This window comes from Bombina bombina, chromosome 1 (genome assembly GCF_027579735.1).
Source record: "Bombina bombina isolate aBomBom1 chromosome 1, aBomBom1.pri, whole genome shotgun sequence".
NCBI lineage: Eukaryota > Metazoa > Chordata > Amphibia > Anura > Bombinatoridae > Bombina > Bombina bombina.
The window spans coordinates 491,152,131-491,178,672 of NC_069499.1; the positions used below are offsets into that span (position 1 = coordinate 491,152,131).

A 26,542-nucleotide genomic window follows, 5' to 3' on the forward strand; every position below is an offset into this window, starting at 1 on the left:
CACCATTATACCTAACACTAATCTATATGCCCCATAAAAAAACACCTAAAACCAAAAAAAATAAAAAAAATAACACCAAAATAAATTACAATAGTAGGGCATTGCTCTTGAACAACAAAAAAATTATAAACCCCCCCCTCTACAATACAAGTAATGCTCCACCCCCAAAAATAATAATATATACCTAAAAAAAAAACTATTTATAAAATATATCGGGGTGCCACTTATTGGCTGATTTTAATCTACCAATAGCAAGAAAGTAATTACATTTTAATCATCCAATAGAAAAGGATCATTCGAATTTAAAATTAAATACTTTCTTGCCAATAGTAATTGACGGATTTAAAAATAGCCAATAAGAACAAGGCAGTACCCGTATGTAAAGCGGTTCCACGCCTCCGGAAATTCAGCGTGCGGATGGTGACCACATGAAGACCAGGGAAGGGAGCCGTAGAAAAGAAGATGCAGAGCAGAGGCAGGAGAGACTGCTGAAGTCCGCCGCCGCGAAGATGGGCCCCTGGCGCCAAAATTAAGAGGGCTTAATGTAAAATCAAGAGAAGCTGGATTTTCGATTGGCGAGTACAAAATTTAGGGCAAGTTAGGACTTTTTGGGGGTTAATTAAGATAGTACTTGCGGTGGGTATGTGGCGGTATAAGGGGTTAATAGAATAGTACTTGCAGTGGGTATGTGGCGATTTAGATATTTTTTAGTGTAGTGTTAGTTTGCGATTGGTGGGTACTTCGGTTTAGGGGTATTAGTGGTTAGGCACACGGGAGTTCTATTTCAAGGGATCCTTTACTATACATCGCCAATATGGGCAGCAATGCTGGTTGTTATCTATAGCCAGTATCGTCGACCAATAACATGTATAGTAAACGCCTCTCCGCGATGCCAATATGTCGGGAGCTTGGAATATTTTGACAGGTTCACTCGACATAACGGCGGATCCCTTGGAATATTTTGCTGCCTCGTAGCACTTTCGATCATTGGGGGCCTATGGGAGTACCAGTATTTGAGAAACAAGTAGATCTCATTAGAAATGTTAAATTAAACAAATAAGGAAGACTATTATGCAAAGTAGCAACAACTGAGAATTTAATAAGTAAGGCTAAAGCAGGATTATCAAATCCAAAACAAGTGGTACACGGTAATACAAATTAAAATATAATTGTCCTTTAGCGCTGGAGTATTGGTATTGTGGTTTGAGATTGTAAACCAGGATTATTCCTACAAGAGATCTCAGACGCGGGTAAGCGTCAGAGTCTTTCCTTGCAGATAAAGGGGAGCCTTATATCTGCACTACAAGCATCACATAACTAATACAGTCTTCTCTAGAAAGTGTAGTATTGAAGAAAGGGCTAAATTACTTAAAATGGAAGCTGTTTAGGTACCTGAAGTCTCGGATTCTTGACTCAAAAAACATAATTTATGTAAGAACTTACCTGATAAATTCATTTCTTTCATATTAGCAAGAGTCTATGAGCTAGGGACGTATGGGATATACATTCCTACCAGGAGGGGCAAAGTTTCCCAAACCTTAAAATGCCTATAAATACAGCCCTCACCACACCCACAATTCAGTTTAACGAATAGCAAAGAAGTGGGGTGATAAGAAAGGAGGGAAAGCATAAAAAAATAAGGAATTGGAATAATTGTGCTTTATACAAAAAATCATAACCACCACAAAAAGGGTGGGCCTCATGGACTCTTGCTAATATGAAAGAAATTAATTTATCAGGTAAGTTCTTACATAAATTATGTTTTCTTTCATGTAATTAGCAAGAGTCCATGAGCTAGTGATGTATGGGATAGTAGATACCCAAGATGTGGAACTTCCACGCAAAAGTCACTAGAGAGGGAGGGAAAAATAAAGACAGCCAATTCCGCTGAAAAATAAATCCACTACCCAAATCAAAAAAGTTTCAATTTTTATAATGAAAAAAACTGAAATTATAAGCAGAAGAATCAAACTGAAACAGCTGCCTAAAGTACCATTCTACCAAAACTGCTTCTAAAGAAAAGAAAACATCAAAATGGTAGAATTTAGGAAAAATATGCAAAGAAGACGAAGTCATTGCTTTGCAAATCTGATCAACAGAAGCTTCATTCTTAAAAGTTTAGGAAGTAGAAACTTACCTAGTAGAATGAGCCGTAATCCACTGAGGTGGGAATCAACCCGACTCTGAATAAGCATGATGAATCAAAAGCTTTAACCAAGATGCCAAAGAAATGGCAGAAGCCTTCTGACCTTCCTAAAAACAGAAAAGATAACAAATAGACTAGAAGTCTGTGTGAAATCTGAATAGCTTCAACATAGGATTTCAAAACTCTTACCATATCCAAAGAATGTAAGAATCGTACCAAAGAAGTCTTAGGAAAAGACAATAACTCCTCCCTAATGTTGTTAGAAATCACAACTTGGGTAAGAATTGAAATGAGGATAGCAAAAACCACCTTATCCTGATGAAAAAATCAGAAAAAGGTGACTCACAAGAAAGAACAGATAATTCAAAAACTGTTCTAGCTGAAGAGATGTCTAAAAAGAACAATACTTTCCATGAAAGTAAATAATGTCTAGAGAAAGCATATGCTCAAATAGAAGAGCCTGTAAAGCCTTCAGAACCAAATTAAAACTCCAAGGAGGAGAAATTGGCTTAATGACAGGTTTGATAAGAACCAAAGCCTGAACAAAATAATGAATAACAGGAAGGAAAACTGCCTTATCCTGATGAAAAATCAGAAAAGGAGATCCACAAGAAAGAGCAGAAAACTCAGAAACTCTTCTAGCAGAAGAGATAGCCAAAAGGAACAATACTTTCCAAGAAAGTAATTTTAATGTCCAGAGAACGCAAAGGTTCAAACGGAGGAGCCTGTAAAGCCCTCAGTACCAAATTGAGACTCCAAGGAGGAGAGATTGACTTAATGACAGGCTTGATACAAACCAAAGCCTGTACAAAACAATGAATATCAGAATGAATAGCAATCTTTCTGTGAAAAAGAACAGAAAGAGTAGAGATTTGTCCTCTCAAAGAACTTGCAGACAAAACCTTATCTAAACCAACCTGAAAAATTGTAAAATTCTAGGAATTCTAAAAGAATGCCAAAAGAATTTATGATAAGAACACCAAGAAATGTAAGTCTTCCAAACTCGATAATAAATCTTCCTAGAGACAGATTTACAAACCTGTAACATAGTATTAATCACCGAGTCAGAGAAACCTCTATGACTAAGAATCAAACGTTCAATCTCCATACCTTCAAATTGAATGATTTGAGAACCTAATGGAAAAAATGGGCCTTGAGATAGAAGGTCTGGTCTTAACGGAAGTGTCCAAGGTTGGCAACTGGCCATCTGAATGAGATCCGCATACTAAAACCTGTGAGGCCATGCTGGAACCACCAGCAGTACAAACGCTCCATTAGAATTTTGGAAGAACTAGAGGCGGAAGATATAGGCAGAATGATAATTCCAAGGAAGTGTCAATGCATACGCTACTTCCGCCTGAGGAACCCCGGACCTGAAATAGGCCCCTGGGAAGTTCCTTGTTAAGACGAGATGCCAACAGATCTATTTCTGGAAGCCCTCACATCTGCAAAATTGAAAAACATATCTGGGTAAAGAGACCATTCTCCCGGATGTAAAGTTTGATTAACAGAGATAATCCGCTTCCCAAATGTCTATACCTGGGAAAAGGACCACAGAATTTAGATAGGAGCCGGATTTAGCCCAAGCAAATATCCGAGATACTTTGTCACAGTCTAAGGACTGATAGTCCCACCCTGATGATTGACATACACCACAGATGTGATATTGTCTGGAAAAAAAAAAAAAACAATAAACGTCTCTTCTTCAAAAGAAACCAACTGAAGAACTCTGGGATTGCACGGAGTTCCAAAATATCAAATGGTAATCTCGCCTCCTGAGATTCCCAAACCCCTTGTGCTGACAGAGAACCTCAGACAGCCTCCCAACCTAAAAGACTCGCATCTGTAGAGCTCATGGTCCAGGTTGAAAGAATCGAAGAGACCTGTAGAACTAAATGATAATAATCTTAACCACTGTATCAAAGATAGATAAACATAGAATTCGAAGATTTAAAAAGTGAAATCCTAGAATCCCTGCACCATTATTCAGTATAAAAAACTGGAAAGGTTTTCTATGAAAATGAGCAAAGGGAATTGAATCCAATGCTGCAGCCATAAGACCTAAATTTCCATGCATATATAGCAACTGAAGGAAATAATAGAGACTGAAGGTACTGACAGACGGAACCCAATAAAAAAGTCACTTGTCTGTTAGAGACAAAGACAGTGACACAATCTATCTGGAAACCTAAAAAAGGTGAATGAAAACAGAAAATGAAGATATGCATCTATTGTATGTAATGAAAACAAATAATGCTATCACTGACCAAAAAAAAAAAAAAAGGCAGAATAGACCATATAAATACCAATCTAAAAGATGGTATATTTATATAATAAAAAACAGAATGTATGTTTACCTGATAAATTACTTTCTCCAACGGTGTGTCCGGTCCACGGCGTCATCCTTACTTGTGGGATATTCTCTTCCCCAACAGGAAATGGCAAAGAGCCCAGCAAAGCTGGTCACATGATCCCTCCTAGGCTCCGCCTTCCCCAGTCATTCGACCGACGTAAAGGAGGAATATTTGCATAGGAGAAACCATATGATACCGTGGTGACTGTAGTTAAAGAAAATAAATTATCAGACCTGATTAAAAAACCAGGGCGGGCCGTGGACCGGACACACCGTTGGAGAAAGTAATTTATCAGGTAAACATAAATTCTGTTTTCTCCAACATAGGTGTGTCCGGTCCACGGCGTCATCCTTACTTGTGGGAACAAATACCAAAGCTTTAGGACACGGATGAAGGGAGGGAGCAAATCAGGTCACCTAGATGGAAGGCACCACGGCTTGCAAAACCTTTCTCCCAAAAATAGCCTCAGAAGAAGCAAAAGTATCAAATTTGTAAAATTTAGTAAAAGTGTGCAGTGAAGACCAAGTCGCTGCCTTACATATCTGATCAACAGAAGCCTCGTTCTTGAAGGCCCATGTGGAAGCCACAGCCCTAGTGGAATGAGCTGTGATTCTTTCAGGAGGCTGCCGTCCGGCAGTCTCGTAAGCCAATCTGATGATGCTTTTAAGCCAAAAAGAGAGAGAGGTAGAAGTTGCTTTTTGACCTCTCCTTTTACCAGAATAAACAACAAACAAGGAAGATGTTTGTCTAAAATCCTTTGTAGCATCTAAATAGAATTTTAGAGCACGCACTACATCCAAATTGTGCAACAAACGTTCCTTCTTTGAAACTGGATTCGGACACAAAGAAGGCACGACTATCTCCTGGTTAATGTTTTTGTTAGAAACAACTTTCGGAAGAAAACCAGGTTTAGTACGTAAAACCACCTTATCTGCATGGAACACCAGATAAGGAGGAGAACACTGCAGAGCAGATAATTCTGAAACTCTTCTAGCAGAAGAAATTGCAACCAAAAACAAAACTTTCCAAGATAATAACTTGATATCAACGGAATGTAAGGGTTCAAACGGAACCCCCTGAAGAACTGAAAGAACTAAATTGAGACTCCAAGGAGGAGTCAAAGGTTTGTAAACAGGCTTGATTCTAACCAGAGCCTGAACAAAGGCTTGAACATCTGGCACAGCTGCCAGCTTTTTGTGAAGTAACACAGACAAGGCAGAAATCTGTCCCTTCAAGGAACTTGCAGATAATCCTTTCTCCAAACCTTCTTGAAGAAAGGATAGAATCTTAGGAATTTTTACCTTGTCCCAAGGGAATCCTTTAGATTCACACCAACAGATATATTTTTTCCATATTTTGTGGTAAATTTTTTTAGTTACAGGCTTTCTGGCCTGAACAAGAGTATCAATGACAGAATCTGAGAACCCTCGCTTTGATAAGATCAAGCGTTCAATCTCCAAGCAGTCAGTTGGAGTGAGACCAGATTCGGATGTTCGAACGGACCTTGAACAAGAAGGTCTCGTCTCAAAGGTAGCTTCCATGGTGGAGCCAATGACATATTCACCAGGTCTGCATACCAAGTCCTGCGTGGCCACGCAGGAGCTATCAAGATCACCGATGCCCTCTCCTGATTGATCCTGGCTACCAGCCTGGGGATGAGAGGAAACGGCGGGAATACATAAGCTAGTTTGAAGGTCCAAGGTGCTACTAGTGCATCTACTAGAGTCGCCTTGGGATCCCTGGATCTGGACCCGTAGCCAGGAACCTTGAAGTTCTGACGAGAGGCCATCAGATCCATGTCTGGAATGCCCCACAATTGAGTAATTTGGGCAAAGATTTCCGGATGGAGTTCCCACTCCCCCGGATGAAAAGTCTGACGACTCAGAAAATCCGCTTCCCAATTTTCCACTCCTGGGATGTGGATTGCAGACAAGTGGCAGGAGTGAGTCTCCGCCCATTGAATGATTTTGGTCACTTCTTCCATCGCCAGGGAACTCCTTGTTCCCCCCTGATGGTTGATGTATGCAACAGTCGTCATGTTGTCTGATTGAAACCGTATGAACTTGGCCTTTGCTAGCTGAGGCCAAGCCTTGAGAGCATTGAATATCGCTCTCAGTTCCAGAATATTTATCGGGAGAAGAGATTCTTCCTGAGACCAAAGACCCTGAGCTTTCAGGGGTCCCCAGACCGCGCCCCAGCCCACCAGACTGGCGTCGGTCGTGACAATGACCCACTCTGGTCTGCGGAAGCTCATCCCCTGTGACAGGTTGTCCAGGGACAGCCACCAACGGAGTGAATCTCTGGTCCTCTGATCTACTTGTATCGTCGGAGACAAGTCTGTATAGTCCCCATTCCACTGACTGAGCATGCACAGTTGTAATGGTCTTAGATGAATTCGCGCAAAAGGAACTATGTCCATTGCCGCTACCATCAAACCTATTACTTCCATGCACTGCGCTATGGAAGGAAGAGGAACAGAATGAAGTATTTGACAAGAGTTTAGAAGTTTTGATTTTCTGGCCTCTGTCAGAAAAATCCTCATTTCTAAGGAGTCTATTATTGTTCCCAAGAAGGGAACCCTTGTTGACGGAGATAGAGAACATTTTTCTACGTTCACTTTCCACCCGTGAGATCTGAGAAAGGCCAGGACAATGTCCGTGTGAGCCTTTGCTTGAGGAAGGGATGACGCTTGAATCAGAATGTCGTCTAAGTAAGGTACTACTGCAATGCCCCTTGGTCTTAGCACCGCTAGAAGGGACCCTAGTACCTTTGTGAAAATCCTTGGAGTAGTGGCTAATCCGAACGGAAGTGCCACAAACTGGTAATGCTTGTCCAGGAATGCGAACCTTAGGAACCGATGATGTTCCTTGTGGATAGGAATATGTAGATACGCATCCTTTAAATCCACCGTGGTCATGAATTGACCTTCCTGGATGGAAGGAAGAATTGTTCGAATGGTTTCAATTTTGAACGATGGAACCTTGAGAAACTTGTTTAGGATCTTGAGATCTAAGATTGGTCTGAATGTTCCCTCTTTTTTGGGAACTACGAACAGATTGGAGTAGAACCCCATCCCTTGTTCTCCTAATGGAACAGGATGAATCACTCCCATTTTTAACAGGTCTTCTACACAATGTAAGAATGCCTGTCTTTTTATGTGGTCTGAAGACAATTGAGACCTGTGGAACCTCCCCCTTGGGGGAAGCCCCTTGAATTCCAGAAGATAACCTTGGGAGACTATTTCTAGTGCCCAAGGATCCAGAACATCTCTTGCCCAAGCCTGAGCGAAGAGAGAGAGTCTGCCCCCCACCAGATCCGGTCCCGGATCGGGGGCCAACATCTCATGCTGTCTTGGTAGCAGTGGCAGGTTTCTTGGCCTGCTTTCCTTTGTTCCAGCCTTGCATTGGTCTCCAGGCTGGCTTGGCTTGAGAAGTATTACCCTCTTGCTTAGAGGACGTAGCACTTGGGGCTGGTCCGTTTCTGCGAAAGGGACGAAAATTAGGTTTATTTTTGGCCTTGAAAGACCTATCCTGAGGAAGGGCGTGGCCCTTGCCCCCAGTGATATCAGAGATAATCTCTTTCAAGTCAGGGCCAAACAGCCCCCTTGAAAGGAATGTTAAGCAATTTGTTCTTGGAAGACGCATCCGCTGACCAAGATTTTAACCAAAGCGCTCTGCGCGCCACAATAGCAAAACCAGAATTTTTCGCCGCTAACCTAGCCAATTGCAAAGTGGCGTCTAGGGTGAAAGAATTAGCCAATTTGAGAGCATGAATTCTGTCCATAATCTCCTCATAAGAAGAAGAATTATTATTGAGCGCCTTTTCTAGCTCATCGAACCAGAAACACGCTGCTGTAGTGACAGGAACAATGCATGAAATTGGTTGTAGAAGGTAACCTTGCTGAACAAACATCTTTTTAAGCAAACCTTCTAATTTTTTATCCATAGGATCTTTGAAAGCACAACTATCTTCTATGGGTATAGTGGTGCGTTTGTTTAGAGTAGAAACCGCCCCCTCGACCTTGGGGACTGTCTGCCATAAGTCCTTTCTGGGGTCGACCATAGGAAACAATTTTTTAAATATGGGGGGAGGGACGAAAGGTATACCGGGCCTTTCCCATTCTTTATTTACAATGTCCGCCACCCGCTTGGGTATAGGAAAAGCTTCGGGGGGCCCCGGGACCTCTAGGAACTTGTCCATTTTACATAGTTTCTCTGGAATGACCAAATTCTCACAATCATCCAGAGTGGATAACACCTCCTTAAGCAGAGCGCGGAGATGTTCCAATTTAAATTTAAATGTAATCACATCAGGTTCAGCTCGTTGAGAAATTTTCCCTGAATCTGAAATTTCTCCCTCAGACAAAACCTCCCTGGCCCCCTCAGACTGGTGTAGGGGCCCTTCAGAACCAATATCATCAGCGTCCTCATGCTCTTCAGTATTTTCTAAAACAGAGCAGTCGCGCTTTCGCTGATAAGTGGGCATTTTGGCTAAAATGTTTTTGATAGAATTATCCATTACAGCCGTTAATTGTTGCATAGTAAGGAGTATTGGCGCGCTAGATGTACTAGGGGCCTCCTGTGTGGGCAAGACTGGAGTAGACGAAGGAGGGGATGATGCAGTACCATGCTTACTCCCCTCACTTGAGGAATCATCTTGGGCATCATTTTCTCTAAATTTTGTGTCACATAAATCACATCTATTTAAATGAGAAGGAACCTTGGCTTCCCCACATTCAGAACACAGTCTATCTGGTAGTTCAGACATGTTAAACAGGCAAAAACTTGATAACAAAGTACAAAAAACGTTTTAAAATAAACCGTTACTGTCACTTTAAATTTTAAACTGAACACACTTTATTACTGCAATTGCGAAAAAGTATGAAGGAATTGTTCAAAATTCACCAAAATTTCACCACAGTGTCTTAAAGCCTTAAAAGTATTGCACACCAAATTTGGAAGCTTTAACCCTTAAAATAACGGAACCGGAGCCGTTTTTATATTTAACCCCTTTACAGTCCCTGGTATCTGCTTTGCTGAGACCCAACCAAGCCCAAAGGGGAATACGATACCAAATGACGCCTTCAGAAAGTCTTTTCTATGTATCAGAGCTCCTCACACATGCATCTGCATGTCATGCTTCTCAAAAACAAGTGCGCAATAGAGGCGCGAAAATGAGGCTCTGCCTATGATTAGGGAAAGCCCCTAGAGAATAAGGTGTCCACTACAGTGCCTGCCGGTTATTTTACATAATTCCCAAGATTAAATTAATTCCTCAAGGCTATGGAGTATAAAATATATTTATATATAAATCGATTTAGCCCAGAAAATGTCTACAGTCTTAAAAAGCCCTTGTGAAGCCCTTTTTTTCTTTCTGTAATAAAAATGGCTTACCGGATCCCATAGGGAAAATGACAGCTTCCAGCATTACATCGTCTTGTTAGAATGTGTCATACCTCAAGCAGCAAAAGTCTGCTCACTGTTCCCCCAACTGAAGTTAATTCCTCTCAACAGTCCTGTGTGGAAACAGCCATCGATTTTAGTAACGGTTGCTAAAATCATTTTCCTCTTACAAACAGAAATCTTCATCTCTTTTCTGTTTCAGAGTAAATAGTACATACCAGCACTATTTTAAAATAACAAACTCTTGATTGAATAATAAAAACTACAGTTAAACACTAAAAAACTCTAAGCCATCTCCGTGGAGATGTTGCCTGTACAACGGCAAAGAGAATGACTGGGGAAGGCGGAGCCTAGGAGGGATCATGTGACCAGCTTTGCTGGGCTCTTTGCCATTTCCTGTTGGGGAAGAGAATATCCCACAAGTAAGGATGACGCCGTGGACCGGACACACCTATGTTGGAGAAAGATTTTCTATCTTTGGAACAATGAATAGTTTTGAATAAAACCCCAAAACCCAGTTCCTAAAAAAGGAACTGGAATAAATACCCCAGAAGATTCCAGATCTGAGCAGCGCTTGAGCCCCAACAGGTGATCAGCCGCACTTCAACATTACCCAAAATATATAAGACTGAAACACATTAAGGAAAGTGTTAGCCTTACTGGAATAGCTGGAATCTAATAGAGAGAAAAAGACTTCTCATGGACTGTTTTACTCTAAAGTTTATTCTGTACCCAAAATCTAAGAAATTTGGACCGAATAGAACCAAAACACTTCCAATTAAAAACATGTTACTTGAGTAAGAATTTAGAATTTGGTTCCTTAGTAAGAACAACCAAACTAAAATAAGCTTAAAGTTTTAGTCTTAGAACTCAATCTTGAAGCCCAGAGTAACAGTTAAGAATTGAATCCAATATAAACCAAATAATTGATTATCTTGGAAAAAAAGAAATAAGGATTTTTTAGAAATCACAAAATTCTTCTAGCTAAAAACAGCTAAAGATATAGATTAAACCTCATTTGTGAAAATATTAAATAAAATGAAATTATTAGCATGTTAATCCAATTAAAAGACCAGTCAACACACCGGACTTGCATAAACAAATGCAAGACAACAAGACAAATGCAACAGCACCCAGTCTGAACCTCAAATGAGCAGAAGACTTTGTCCCTTAACAATGCTAAATAAAACATAATCTGATACTTGATCTTAAAGTAAACAGAAAAATGACACAAATGCAACATCATCCAAATAAATCACAGGTCCAAGAAAAGTACCTGAAAATAAATAATTTTCCTTAAATAAGATACAACCATCTAAAAGGAAAATAAATACTATTTTGCTATAGAAACAATAGCATATTTTAGCAGGAGTAGAGATAGCCCCATTCAATTTGGAGAACCCTCAAAATTGAAATTAACTGCCGGTAAAGAATATAATTTAAAACCTTTGAAGAAGGAAGAAAATTCTCAGCCTATTCCATTCCCTAGTATGAAGAAATGGAAAAAACCTCTGAAAACACAGAAGATAAAATAAGCAGAAATAAAATGTTAGCTAGTTTTGAAAAAGAACTAGTTACCTCAATATTCAAAATATTCAACACCTTTTCAACAAAAAACAAATGTACTCTAATAAAAAATTAAAAAAGTAGATTTGTTAGTGTCAATATCTGATGAGGAAAATTCTGAAAGAGAAAAAACATCATCAGAGAAGGATAATTCAGTATGTTGTTGGTCATTTGAAACTTCATCAAAAAGAAGTTTGAAAAAGACCTAAAAATTTCAATAGAAGGCGCAAAGTCAGACAAAGCCTTTAACATAGAATCAGAAAAACATTCTCACAAATTTTCTAAGTATATCTTGTACATAAGATGTAAAAAGAATAGCAATACATAAAGCATAAATACTAATGGATTCTGCATGTAAAAGTTTATCATGATAACTTATTACAAACCATAGCTAAAGATAAACATTCATAACATTTAAAATAAATGAACTTAGCTTTGGTAGGACTTATCTCAGTCAACCGGAATCCCTCAGTATGTTCTGATCCAGGAACAGTTTATGGAAAATCTTGCAATATGTAATAGAAAAAAACAACATATAAAGCAAAATTATTAAATTCCTTAAATGACAGTTGAACAAGAATGACGCCCACATTTTTTGGCGCCAAGTATGACGCCACATCCTCTGACGCCGAAAAACGACGCCCACATTTTTTTGCGCAAAAAACCGTCTGAGCACACATGCGTCAAAAAAATGACGTAACGAACAACTTCCGGCGACAACTACGGCGCCGGAAATGACAAAATTTTTGTGCCAAAAAAGTTTGCGCCAAGAATGACGCAATAAATTGAAGCATTTTCTGCCCCCACGAGCCTAACAGCCCGCAGGGATAAAAGTCAATTGAAAATTTTCAAGGTAAGAAAAAAATATTTATTCATATGCATTATCCCAAATAATTAAACTGACAGTCTGAATGAAGGAATACTGATTATCCTGAATCATGGCAAATATAAGTTTAAAGACATATATTTAGAACTTTACATATAAAGTGCCCAACCATAGCTTAGAGTGTCACAAAAATAAGACTTACTTACCCCAGGACACTCATCTACATATAGTAGATAGCCAAACCAGTACTGAAACGAGAATCAGTAGATGTAATGGTATATAAGAGTATATCGTCGATCTGAAAAGGGAGGTAAGAGATGAATCTCTACGACCGATAACAGAGAACCTATGAAATAGATCCCGTAGAAGGAGACCATTGAATTCAAATAGGCAATACTCTCTTCGCATCCCTCTGACATTCACTGCACTCTGAGAGGAAAACCGGGCTCCAGCCTGCTGCGAAGCGCATATCAACGTAGAATCTAGCACAAACTTACTTCACCACCTCCCTGGGAGGCAAAGTTTGTAAAACTGAATTGTGGGTGTGGTGAGGGGTGTATTTATAGGCATTTTAAGGTTTGGGAAACTTTGCCCCTCCTGGTAGGAATGTATATCCCATACGTCACTAGCTCATGGACTCTTGCTAATTACATGAAAGAAATAAACGGCAATATATACCCTATCATTTATCTGCTTCTCGCGGGGAAGAGAGCAGTACTAAAGTGAGTAGATTTGCAGAAGAGAAAATTTGTTTATGGCCGGATATATCAGTGTGAAAACGCAACATCCAAATCTGTGCAAATCCAAATCTTTATGTATTGCACTTTCAAACTATATATATATATATATATATATATATATATACATACATACATATACACACACACACATACATATATACATACACACACACATGTATTCATGTAAAAGGACTGCATAATCTACATAAATTACAGACACATAAGTAAATGTATCTGCAGTGATAAAATCCTTCAAAAAGAACCCAGCAATAAGGACTGGAGGATTGTGAAGGCTGTCACTTCCCTGCAGGGTATATACAACGCATAAAATGCAATACAAATACACAGTATGGTTGCATTGATGCTTATACAAATATAAGTTGTCTGCTGAGCATCATCAATGAATAAAGTACAAGGAGACCCAATTGAGGTCAGACAGGTAAACTACGTAAAAAAGGATGAGTCAAAAATACTTCTGGACCATGAGTATCAAAAAAGATGGGTGAACCTGTGAATATTCACTTAATAAGATAGGATTGATGTAACGAAGGGGAATTACCACAGCTCATTTATTCAGTTGATACACTGATACAGCTGCATAATATGCTAATGAAAAATACACTTTAGAATGTCGTGGACATATTAAAACCTAATACATATTTACAGTTCCCTCTCACCTCATGACTGCAGTCTGCAGATGTGTAGAACAACAACGTTACCATGCTGCTGTCATTTTCTGGCTGCGGCGCATGAAGCTTAGCGGATATGCTTATAGGAAAGTCATCACTGAAAAACAAATACAGGACTTGCAGGCTTTTCGATTTCAGACATTTTGCTATAAATAATAAGGGTATAATCATGTCTTTTCTGTGGGTCTTTATAAAGATTATTCCAAATGCGATCTCAAAGAAATAACAGATGATCGTAGATACTGTAAATAAATTTACTGTAGATATCTAAGGATTAACCTATTATATGCTTTTTGCATTCTCTTTCCTGAAAAAACACAAACCATAGATCTTATCCTATGTTCAAAGTATTCTTGTGAATCAACAACGTATAAGTGATGTAATCACAAACCTTTAAATGGAATATTAAAGAGATATACAGGTCAATATTTAAACGTGCATGGGTGCATTTCAGTTTCAGATAGCATAAGCATGGTAGCAATAAATTCCCATTAGAAAAAATGCTTCTAGTGTTAAGCCTTCACAGACACTCTATGAGCAGGCATGGTGTTTGAATACTGGTGCACGGGCTCTACCAGCATATTTGCGTATGCCATTAAACCAGCAATAACTTTTACTGCAATCATTTTTGTTGATAGAAATATATTGTACAAATGATTCTATTTAAAATTGAAATGCACCCATTTGAGCTTTCTATCCCTTTAAAGGGACAGTCTAGTCAAAAATAACCTTTCATGATTCAGATAGGGTATGTCATTTTAAACAACTTTCCAATTTACTTTTATCATCAACTTTGTTCTGTTCTCTTGGTATTCTTAGTTGAAGGCTAAACCTAGGTAGGCTCATATGCAAATTTCTTAGCCCTTGAAGGCCGCCTCTTATCTGAATGGATTTTGACAGTTTTTCACAACCAGAGGGTGTACGTTCATGTGTGCCATATAGATAACATTGTGCTCATGCCCGTGAAGTTACCTCAGCACTGTTTGGCTAAAATGCAAGTCTATCAAAAGAACTGAAACATGGGGGCAGTCTGCAAAGATTTAGATACAAGGTAATCACAGAGTCTTGTATATGGAGGATTAGGTGCTGTATATGGTTACATAATTTCCAAAAAAGTTCTGCATAGAATGTTCAGAACAAAAGTATGTACCTTATAGCACTCTTTCCCAATTTTACCACAATAAATTCCAGACAAACAATTTTGTACTATTAATCCAAATAATTAAAAAGTAACCTTTATTTAAAATGTGCTAGATTACAGGTGGAGCGCTAATTTATCGCGCACCCGTAAACGGGCAAATTCACCCATTTATGGGCGCACAATAAATAACTAGCCATTACAAGTGTCTGGTTAATGCTTCCATGAGCTCCCGGTAGCAAATAGGGCTCAGAAAATGTAAAAAATCTCCCCCAAATTGCTAGCAAAATAAAATGTATGATGCCTTTAATAAAACAAAATAAATAAATTAGAGCATAATTTTTTGAATAATATCTGTACGAAACCGTTTTTAGAGGTTAAAGTTAGGGGATATGAGGTGTTAGAGGAAAAAAAAAGCACTGAAAAGTGCCTTTACTTTGCAGTATATGGGGGACTGTGTTATCAGTAACCACAGACACAGACAGTAACCACAGACAGTAACCATAGAGATAAAAATATACAAATCTCCATATACCTAGCTTTTCTAATATCAAACTTATCAAGATCTTAAACTACGTAAGGTTACTGTGACCAATATACCATTTCTGTTTGATTACAACAATTTGTATCCCCCTAGTGTAACACATGCTCAATCTTTTTTTGAAAGGTGCGGTAATATCATTCATACCACAGCTTTTATATATACTAGCCAGTTATAATAGACACCTGCAATGAACCCAATTTAGGTTTTACCCTTGTAATATACTGGGGAGTGGATTACTTGTTATAATTTTATTAAAAGGTTATTATGTACTCACTAGTCCTAAGGATGTCACATTATCCTAACACTAATATATAAATAAATCCTTTACTATTAATTAAAGGAGAGTTAAGTTCTTTATCAATATAGTTATATGCTTGATCAAACAGGTTATAATCTATAGGTTATTTATTAAAGTAAACCAGAGGCTACAGAGGTCACCATCTATCCATACCACAAGGGTACCTGACAGTTACAGATTTGTTATCTGATCCGATCCTGGTTCAATCTAATCCGGGATATTACACATTAAACAACCCTAAGTTCCCTAGTTGATTTTAGAGCACACACTTTTAACCAATCTATTAAAGTTTAATGTTTTATTTACAAACAGCTTGTGCAATTATGGCACAAATGGTTGTAAATGCTTCTCTGGGATCCCTTTTGTTCAGAAATAGCAGACATATATGCCTCTGCTGATGCTTTTTGGTAATTAGAAGGCTGCTAAATGCTGCTGCACATCACATGTGTATTATGTCTAGCAGTGAAGGGGTTAATTAGGGAGCTTGCAGGGTTAATTTTAGCTTTAGTGTAGAGATCAGCCTCCCACCTGACACATCAGACCCCCTGATCCCTCCCAAACGGCTCTTACCTCCCCCACCCCACAATTGTCCCTGCCATCTTAAGTACTGGCAGAAAGTCTGCCAGTACTAAAATAAAAAGTATATTTTTTTAGTTATTTTTTTAGCATATTTACATATGCTGCTTTGTAGGATTCCCCTTAGCCACAAACCTCCCTCATTCCCCCCCCCAAACAGCTCTCTAACCCTCCCCCTCTACATTATTGGGAGACATTTTGGGTACTGGCAGCTGTCTGCCAGTACCCAGTTTACAAAAAAAAAAATTTTATTTCCCCCCCCACTTTTCTGTAGTGTAGCTTCCCCCCCCCAAACACTAAACCCCCACCCCCTCCCAGATCACTTCGATTATTTAGAATACATTTTTATTCCCCCTCTCTCCCTCTAAATTTTAACAAACTGTTACATAGTGTAATGGTTCCCACGCGCGCGTCCGTGCACGCCCCCAAGCTACCCCGCCCACGATCCCCCCCACCACTGCAGTTAGCAATCCATTGATGGCCACCCACCCGCCTCCCACCCACCGATTGCGACCATCGATGTCCGGTGCAGAGAGGGCCACAAAGTGGCTCTCTCTGCATCGAATGGGGAAAATTTTTATTGCAGTGATGCCTCGATATCGAGGCATCACTGCAATAACCGTAAAGCGGCTGGAAGCGATCAAGATCGCTTCCAGCCGCTTTCAACCCCAACGTCGTACAGGGTACGTCGCTGGTCTTTAAAGACCAGTTTGTGCCAGACGTACCCTGTACGACGTATGTCATTAAGGGGTTAAATAGTTATTAACGATTTAATAACTTCCTAGTTAAAATAAGTACAAATTTACCTGTAAAATAAATCCTAACCTAAATTACAATTACACCGAACACTACACTATCATTAAATTAATTAAATAAATGACCTACAATTAAATTAAATAAACTAAAGTACAAAAAAAACAAACACTAAATTACAGAAAATAAAAAAAAGAATTACATTTTTTTAAACTAATTACACCTAATCTAATCCCCCTAATAAAATAAAAAAGCCCCCCAAAATAATAAAATTCCCTACCCTATACTAAATTACAAATAGCCCTTAAAAGGGCTTTTTGCGGGGCATTGCCCCAAAGTAATCAGCTTTTTTACCTGTAAAAACAAATACAATACCCCCCCCAACATTAAAACCCACAACCCACACACCCAACCCTACTCTAAAACCCACCCAATATCCCCTTAATAAAACCTAACACTACCCACTTGAAGATCACCCTACCTTGAGCCGTCTTCACCCAGTCGGGCACAAGTGGACATCCAGATGGGCAGAAGTCTTCATCCGATCCGGCCAGAAGAGGACATCCAGACCGGCAGAAGGCTTCATCCAGGCGGCATCTTCTATCTTCTTCCATCCAGAGCGGAGCAGGTCCATCTTGAAGACATCCGACGTGGAGCATCCTCTTCCATCCGACGGCGACTGAAGAATGAAGGTTCCTTTAAGTGACGTCATCCAAGATGGCGTCCCTTCAATTCCAATTGGCTGATAGAATCCTATCAGCCAATCGGAATTAAGGTAGGAAAAATCCTATTGGCTGATGCCACATTCTATTGGCTGTTCCAATCAGCCAATAGAATGCAAGCTCAATTCTATTGGCCGATTGCATCAGCCAATAGGATATTTCCTACCTTTATTCCGATTGGCTGATAGGATTCTATCAGCCAATCGGAACTGAAGGGACGCCATCTTGGATGACGTCACTTAAAGGAACCTTCATTCTTCAGTTGCCGTCGGATGGAAGAGGATGCTCCGCGTCGGATGTCTTCAAGATGGACCCGCTCCGCTCCGGATGGAAGAAGATAGAAGATGCCGCCTGGATGAAGCCTTCTGCCGGTTTAAATGTCCTCTTCTGGCCGGATTGGATGAAGACTTCTGCCCCTCTGGACGTCCACTTGTGCCCGGCTGGGTGAAGACGGCTCAAGGTAGGGTGATCTTCAAGGGGGTAGTGTTAGGTTTTTTTAAGGGGGGATTGGGTCGGTTTTAGAGTAGGGTTGGGTGTGTGGGTGGTGGGTTTTAATGTTGGGGGGGTATTGTATTTTTTTTTACAGGTAAAAGAGCTGATTACTTTGGGGCAATGCCCCGCAAAAGGGTACGTCGCTGGTCTTTAAAGACCAGTTTGTGCCAGACGTACCCTGTACGACGTATGTCATTAAGGGGTTAAATAGTTATTAACGATTTAATAACTTCCTAGTTAAAATAAGTACATATTTACCTGTAAAATAAATCCTAACCTAAATTACAATTACACCGAACACTACACTATCATTAAATTAATTAAATAAATGACCTACAATTAAATTAAATAAACTAAAGTACAAAAAAAACAAACACTAAATTACAGAAAATAAAAAAAAGAATTACATTTTTTTAAACTAATTACACCTAATCTAATCCCCCTAATAAAATAAAAAAGCCCCCCAAAATAATAAAATTCCCTACCCTATACTAAATTACAAATAGCCCTTAAAAGGGCTTTTTGCGGGGCATTGCCCCAAAGTAATCAGCTTTTTTACCTGTAAAAACAAATACAATACCCCCCCCCAACATTAAAACCCACAACCCACACACCCAACCCTACTCTAAAACCCACCCAATATCCCCTTAATAAAACCTAACACTACCCACTTGAAGATCACCCTACCTTGAGCCGTCTTCACCCAGTCGGGCACAAGTGGACATCCAGATGGGCAGAAGTCTTCATCCGATCCGGCCAGAAGAGGACATCCAGACCGGCAGAAGGCTTCATCCAGGCGGCATCTTCTATCTTCTTCCATCCAGAGCGGAGCAGGTCCATCTTGAAGACATCCGACGTGGAGCATCCTCTTCCATCCGACGGCGACTGAAGAATGAAGGTTCCTTTAAGTGACGTCATCCAAGATGGCGTCCCTTCAATTCCAATTGGCTGATAGAATCCTATCAGCCAATCGGAATTAAGGTAGGAAAAATCCTATTGGCTGATGCCACATTCTATTGGCTGTTCCAATCAGCCAATAGAATGCAAGCTCAATTCTATTGGCCGATTGCATCAGCCAATAGGATATTTCCTACCTTTATTCCGATTGGCTGATAGGATTCTATCAGCCAATCGGAATTGAAGGGACGCCATCTTGGATGACGTCACTTAAAGGAACCTTCATTCTTCAGTTGCCGTCGGATGGAAGAGGATGCTCCGCGTCGGATGTCTTCAAGATGGACCCGCTCCGCTCCGGATGGAAGAAGATAGAAGATGCCGCCTGGATGAAGCCTTCTGCCGGTTTAAATGTCCTCTTCTGGCCGGATCGGATGAAGACTTCTGCCCCTCTGGACGTCCACTTGTGCCCGGCTGGGTGAAGACGGCTCAAGGTAGGGTGATCTTCAAGGGGGTAGTGTTAGGTTTTTTTAAGGGGGGATTGGGTCGGTTTTAGAGTAGGGTTGGGTGTGTGGGTGGTGGGTTTTAATGTTGGGGGGGTATTGTATTTTTTTTTACAGGTAAAAGAGCTGATTACTTTGGGGCAATGCCCCGCAAAAGGCCCTTTTAAGGGCTATTTGTAATTTAGTATAGGGTAGGGATTTTTATTATTTTGGGGGGCTTTTTTATTTTATTAGGGGGATTAGATTAGGTGTAATTAATTTAAAAAAATTGAAATTCTTTTTTATTTTCTGTAATTTAGTGTTTTTTATTTTTTGTACTTTAGTTTATTTTATTTAATTGTATTTAATTGTAGGTAATTAATTTAATTAATTTAATGATAGTGTAGTGGTAGGTGTAATTGTAATTTAGGTTAGGATTTATTTTACAGGAAAATTTGTACTTATTTTAACTAGAAAGTTATTAAATAGTTAATAACTATTTAATAACTATTCTACCTAGTTAAAATAAATACAAAGTCGCCTGTAAAAGAAATATAAATTGTAAGCTAGCTACAATGTAACTATTAGCTATATATTGTAGCTAGCTTAGGGTTTATTTTATAGGTAAGTATTTAGTTTTAAATAGGAAAAATTTAATTAATTATAGTAAATTTATATAGATGTATTTAAATTATATTTAAGTTGGGGGGGGGGTTAGGGTTAGACTTAGGTTTAGGGGTATTATTATATATTATAGTTGCGGCGACGTTGGCGGCAGATTAGGGGTTAATAAATATAATGTAGGGTTCGGCAATGTTGGGGGCAGTAGATTAGGGGTTCATAGGGATAATGTAGGTGGCAACAGTGTCCGGAGCGGCAGATTAGGGGTTAATAAGTGTAAGATTAGGGGTGTTTAGACTCGGGGTTCCTGTTAGGGTGTTAAGTGCAGACATAACTTTTATTTCCCCATAGGAAACAATGGGGCAGCGTTAGGAGCTGTACGCTGCTTCTTTGCAGGTGTTAGGTTTTTTTCAGCCAGCTCAGCCCCATTGTTTCCTAAGGGGAAATCGTGCACAAGCACGTTTTGCCAGCTTACCGCTACCGTAAGCAACGCTGGTAGTACAGTGAGATGTGGAGCTAAATTTTGCTCAACTCTCACTTTTCTGAGGCTAACGCCAGCTTGAAGAAAACTCGTAATACCAGTGTTGGCTTAAGTGAGCGGTAAGAAAAAAACATAATTTATGCTTACCTGATAAATTCCTTTCTCCTGTAGTGTGGTCAGTCCACGGGTCATCATTACTTCTGGGATATTAACTCCTCCCCAACAGGAAGTGCAAGAGGATCACCCAAGCAGAGCTGCTATATAGCTCCTCCCCTCTACGTCACACCCAGTCATTCGACCAAGAACCAAACGAGAAAGGAGAAACTATAGGGTGCAGTGGTGACTGGAGTACAATTTAAAAATTTAGACCTGCCATAAAAAACAGGGCGGGCCGTGGACTGACCACACTACAGGAGAAAGGAATTTATCAGGTAAGCATAAATTATGTTTTCTCCTGTTGTGTGGTCAGTCCACGGGTCATCATTACTTCTGGGATACCAATACCAAAGCTAAAGTACACGGATGACGGGAGTGACAGGCAGGATCTTTATACGGAAGGAACCACTGCCTGAAGAACCTTTCTCCCAAAAACAGCCTCCGAAGAAGCAAAAGTGTCAAATTTGGAAAATTTGGAAAAAGTATGAAGAGAAGACCAAGTTGCAGCCTTGCAAATCTGTTCAACAGAGGCCTCATTCTTAAAGGCCCAAGTGGAAGCCACAGCTCTAGTGGAATGAGCTGTAATTCTTTCAGGAGGCTGCTGTCCAGCAGTCTCATAGGCTAAACGTATTATGCTACGAAGCCAAAAAGAGAGAGGTGTAGCAGAAGCTTTTTGACCTCTCCTCTGTCCAGAATAAACGACAAACAGGGAAGAAGTTTGGCGAAAATCTTTAGTTGCCTGTAAATAAAATTTCAGGGCACGGACTACATCTAGATTGTGCAGAAGTCGTTCCTTCTTTGAAGAAGGATTCGGACACAATGATGGCACAACAATCTCTTGATTGATATTCTTATTAGTGACAACCTTAGGTAAGAACCCAGGTTTAGTACGCAGAACTACCTTATCTGAATGAAAAATCAGATACGGAGAATCACAATGTAAGGCTGATAACTCAGAGACTCTACGAGCCGAGGAAATAGCCATTAAAAACAGAACTTTCCAAGATAACAGCTTGATATCAATGGAATGAAGGGGTTCAAACGGAACACCCTGTAAAACGTTAAGAACTAAATGTAAGCTCCATGGTGGAGCAACAGTTTTAAACACAGGCTTAATCCTGGCCAAAGCCTGGCAAAAAGCCTGAACGTCTGGAACTTCTGACAGACGCTTGTGTAAAAGAATGGACAGAGCTGAGATCTGTCCCTTTAAGGAACTAGCAGATAAACCCTTTTCTAAACCTTCTTGTAGAAAGGACAATATCCTAGGAATCCTAACTTTACTCCATGAGTAACTCTTGGATTCGCACCAATGTAAGTATTTACGCCATATTTTATGGTAAATCTTTCTGGTAACAGGCTTCCTAGCCTGTATTAAGGTATCAATAACTGACTCCGAAAAACCACGCTTTGATAAAATCAAGCGTTCAATTTCCAAGCAGTCAGCTTCAGAGAAATTAGATTTTGATGTTTGAAAGGACCCTGAATTAGAAGGTCCTGTCTCAGAGGCAGAGACCAAGGTGGACAGGATGACATGTCCACTAGATCTGCATACCAGGTCCTGCGTGGCCACGCAGGCGCTATCAGAATCACCAATGCTCTCTCCTGTTTGATCCTGGCAATCAATCGAGGAAGCATCGGGAAGGGTGGAAACACATAGGCCATCCCGAAGGTCCAAGGTGCTGTCAAAGCATCTACCAGGACTGCTCCCGGGTCCCTGGACCTGGACCCGTAACAAGGAAGCTTGGCGTTCTGGCGAGACGCCATGAGATCTATCTCTGGTTTGCCCCAAAGTCGAAGTATTTGGGCAAAGATCTCCGGATGAAGTTCCCACTCCCATGGATGAAAAGTCTGACGACTTAGGAAATCCGCCTCCCAGTTTTCCACTCCAGGAATGTGGATCGCTGACAGGTGGCAAGAGTGAGACTCTGCCCAGCGAATTATCTTTGATACTTCCATCATCGCTAGGGAGCTTCTTGTCCCTCCTTGATGGTTGATGTAAGCTACAGTCGTGATGTTGTCCGACTGAAACCTGATGAACCCCCGAGTTGTTAACTGAGGCCAAGCCAGAAGGGCATTGAGAACTGCTCTCAATTCCAGAATGTTTATTGGAAGGAGACTTTCCTCCTGAGTCCATGATCCCTGAGCCTTCAGGGAATTCCAGACAGCGCCCCAACCTAGTAGGCTGGCGTCTGTTGTTACAATTGTCCAATCTGGTCTGCTGAATGGCATCCCCCTGGACAGATGTGGCCGAGAAAGCCACCATAGAAGAGAATTTCTGGTCTCTTGATCCAGATTCAGAGTAGGGGACAAATCTGAGTAATCCCCATTCCACTGACTTAGCATGCACAATTGCAGCGGTCTGAGATGTAGGCGTGCAAAGGGTACTATGTCCATTGCCGCTACCATTAAGCCGATTACCTCCATGCATAGAGCCACTGACGGGTGTTGAATGGAATGAAGGACACGGCAAGCATTTTGAAGCTTTGTTAACCTGTCTTCTGTCAGGTAAATCTTCATTTCTACAGAGTCTATAAGAGTCCCCAAGAAGGGAACCCTTGTGAGTGGTAAGAGAGAACTCTTCTCTACGTTCACCTTCCACCCATGCGACCTTAGAAATGCCAGTACTAACTCTGTATGAGACTTGGCAGTTTGAAAGCTTGACACTTGTATCAGAATGTCGTCTAGGTACGGAGCCACCGAAATTCCTCGCGGCCTTAGCACCGCCAGAAGAGAGCCCAGAACCTTTGTGAAGATTCTTGGAGCCGTAGCTAACCCGAATGGAAGAGCTACAAACTGGTAATGCCTGTCTAGGAAGGCAAACCTTAGATACGGGTAATGATCTTTGTGAATCGGTATATGAAGGTAGGCATCCTTTAAATCCACTGCGGTCATGTACTGACCCTTTTGGATCATGGGTAAGATTGTCGAATAGTTTCCATCTTGAACGATGGAACTCTTAGGAATTTGTTTAGGATCTTTAAATCCAAGATTGGTCTGAAGGTTCCTTCTTTCTTGGGAACCACAAACAGATTTGAGTAAAAACCTTGTCCGTGTTCCGACCGCGGAACCGGATGGATCACTCCCATTAGTAAAAGATCTTGTACACAGCATAGAAACGCCTCTTTCTTTATCTGGTTTGTTGATAACCTTGAAAGATGAAATCTCCCTTTTGGGGGAGAGGTTTTGAAGTCCAGAAGATATCCCTGAGATATGATCTCTAACGCCCAGGGATCCTGGACATCTCTTGCCCAAGCCTGGGCGAAGAGAGAGAGTCTGCCCCCCACTAGATCCGTTCCCGGATCGGGGGCCCTCACTTCATGCTGTCTTAGGGGCAGCAGCAGGCTTTCTGGCCTGTTTGCCCTTGTTCCAGGACTGGTTAGGTTTCCAGCCTTGTCTGTATCGAGCAACAGCTCCTTCCTGTTTTGGTGCAGAGGAAGTTGATGCTGCTCCTGCCTTGAAGTTACAAAAGGCACGAAAATTAGACTGTCTAGCCCTAGGTTTGGCTCTGTCTTGAGGCAGGGCATGGCCTTTACCTCCTGTAATGTCAGCGATAATTTCCTTCAAACCGGGCCCGAATAAGGTCTGCCCTTTGAAAGGTATGTTAAGTAGTTTAGATTTAGAAGTAACATCAGCTGACCAGGATTTTAGCCACAGCGCTCTGCGTGCCTGAATGGCGAATCCGGAATTCTTAGCCGAAAGTTTAGTTAAGTGTACTACGGCATCAGAAATAAATGAATTAGCTAGTTTAAGGGTTTTAAGCTTCTGTGTAATCTCATCTAATGGAACTGATTCAAGGGTCTCTTCCAGAGACTCAAACCAAAATGCTGCTGCAGCCGTGACAGGCGCAATGCATGCAAGGGGTTGCAATATAAAACCTTGTTGAACAAACATTTTCTTAAGGTAACCCTCTAATTTTTTATCCATTGGATCTGAAAAGGCGCAGCTATCCTCCACCGGGATAGTGGTACGCTTAGCTAAAGTAGAAACTGCTCCCTCCACCTTAGGGACCGTTTGCCATAAGTCCCGTGTGGTGGCGTCTATTGGAAACATCTTTCTGAATATAGGAGGGGTGAGAAAGGCACACCGGGTCTGTCCCACTCCTTAGTAACAATTTCAGTAAGTCTCTTAGGTATTGGAAAAACGTCAGTACTCGACGGTACCGCAAAATATTTATCCAACCTACACATTTTCTCTGGTATTGCAACTGTGTTACAATCATTCAGAGCCGCTAAGACCTCCCCTAGCAATACACAGAGGTTTTCCAGCTTAAACTTAAAATTTGAAATGTCTGAATCCAGTTTATTTGGATCAGACCCGTCACCCGCAGAATGAAGCTCTCCGTCCTCATGTTCTGCAAATTGTGACGCACTATCTGACATGGCCCTAATATTATCAGCGCACTCTGTTCTCACCCCAGAGTGATCTCGCTTACCTCTAAGTTCTGGTAATTTAGACAAAACTTCAGTCATAACATTAGCCATGTCCTGTAGTGTGATTTGTAATGGCCGCCCTGAAGTACTCGGCGTTACAATATCACGCACCTCCCGAGCGGGAGATGCAGGTACTGACACGTGAGGCAAGTTAGTCGGCATAACTTCCCCCTCGTTGTTTGGTGAATGATGTTCAATTTGTACAGAATGACTCTTATTCAAAGTAGCATCAATGCAATTAGTACATAAATTTCTATTGGGCTCCACCTTGGCTTTTGCACATATAGCACTGAGATATTCCTCTGAGTCAGACATGTTTAACAAACTAGCAATTAAACTAGCAAGCTTGGAAATACTTTTCACTCAAATTACAAGTAATGTGAAAAACGCACTGTGCCTTTAAGGAGCACAGAAAAAAATTATGACAGTTTAATAATAAGGAACTGGAAAAATTATAATAATCAGATTTTTTCCCAGTAAAGGCATAAATTTAGCAAAGGATTGCCCCCATTAGCAATGGATAACTAACCCTTAATGGCAGAAAAAAAATGTACAAAATATAAACGTTTTTTATCACAGTCAAAGCACAATCTCACAGGTCTGCTGTGAGTGATTACCTCCCTCAAAATAATTTTTGAAGACCCTTGAGCTCTGTAGAGACGATCCGGATCATGCAGGAAGAGAAACAGACCTTTGACTGAATTTTTGATGCGTAGCAAAAGCGCCAAAATAGGCCCCTCCCCCTCACTCACAGCAGTGAGGGAAGTTCAGTAAACTGTCTCAGATTAAAATAAACGATAGCCAAGTGGAAAAACAGTGCCCAAAAACAATTTTTCACCCAGTACCTCAGATATTTAAACAATTTAGCATGCCAGCAAAAAACGTTTAAAATCAAATATCATGAAATGCCATTAAACAGCCTGTTGCTAGATGTTCCCACTGCAAGTAAGGCTAAAGATTATATGCATATAGTATTACCCAGAGAAGTGCCATTCCCCAGAATACAGAAGTGTACACATATATACATAAACAGCCTGATACCAGTTGCTACTACTGCATTTAAGGCTGAACTTACATTATATTGGTATTGGCAGTATTTTCTCAGTCAATTCCATTCCTCAGAAAATAATATACTGCAACATACCTCTTTGCAGGTGAACCTGCCCGCTGTCCCCTGATCTGAAGTTTACCTCACTCCTCAGAATGGCCGAGAACAGCAAAATGAATTTTAG

The 26,542-nt window shown here is 40.5% G+C and overlaps 1 protein-coding gene across 1 annotated transcript in view; it reads right to left on the reverse strand.

Annotated features, from left to right (window-relative positions):
- PGAP1 (post-GPI attachment to proteins inositol deacylase 1) overlaps nucleotides 1-26,542 on the reverse strand; it is a 703,705-nt gene that overhangs the window by 328,094 nt on the left and 349,069 nt on the right. Inside the window, exon 19 of the mRNA XM_053698557.1 lies at nucleotides 13,712-13,820. Within this exon, the coding sequence (XP_053554532.1) occupies nucleotides 13,712-13,820 (109 nt within the window). The remainder of the gene's footprint in view (nucleotides 1-13,711; nucleotides 13,821-26,542) is intronic.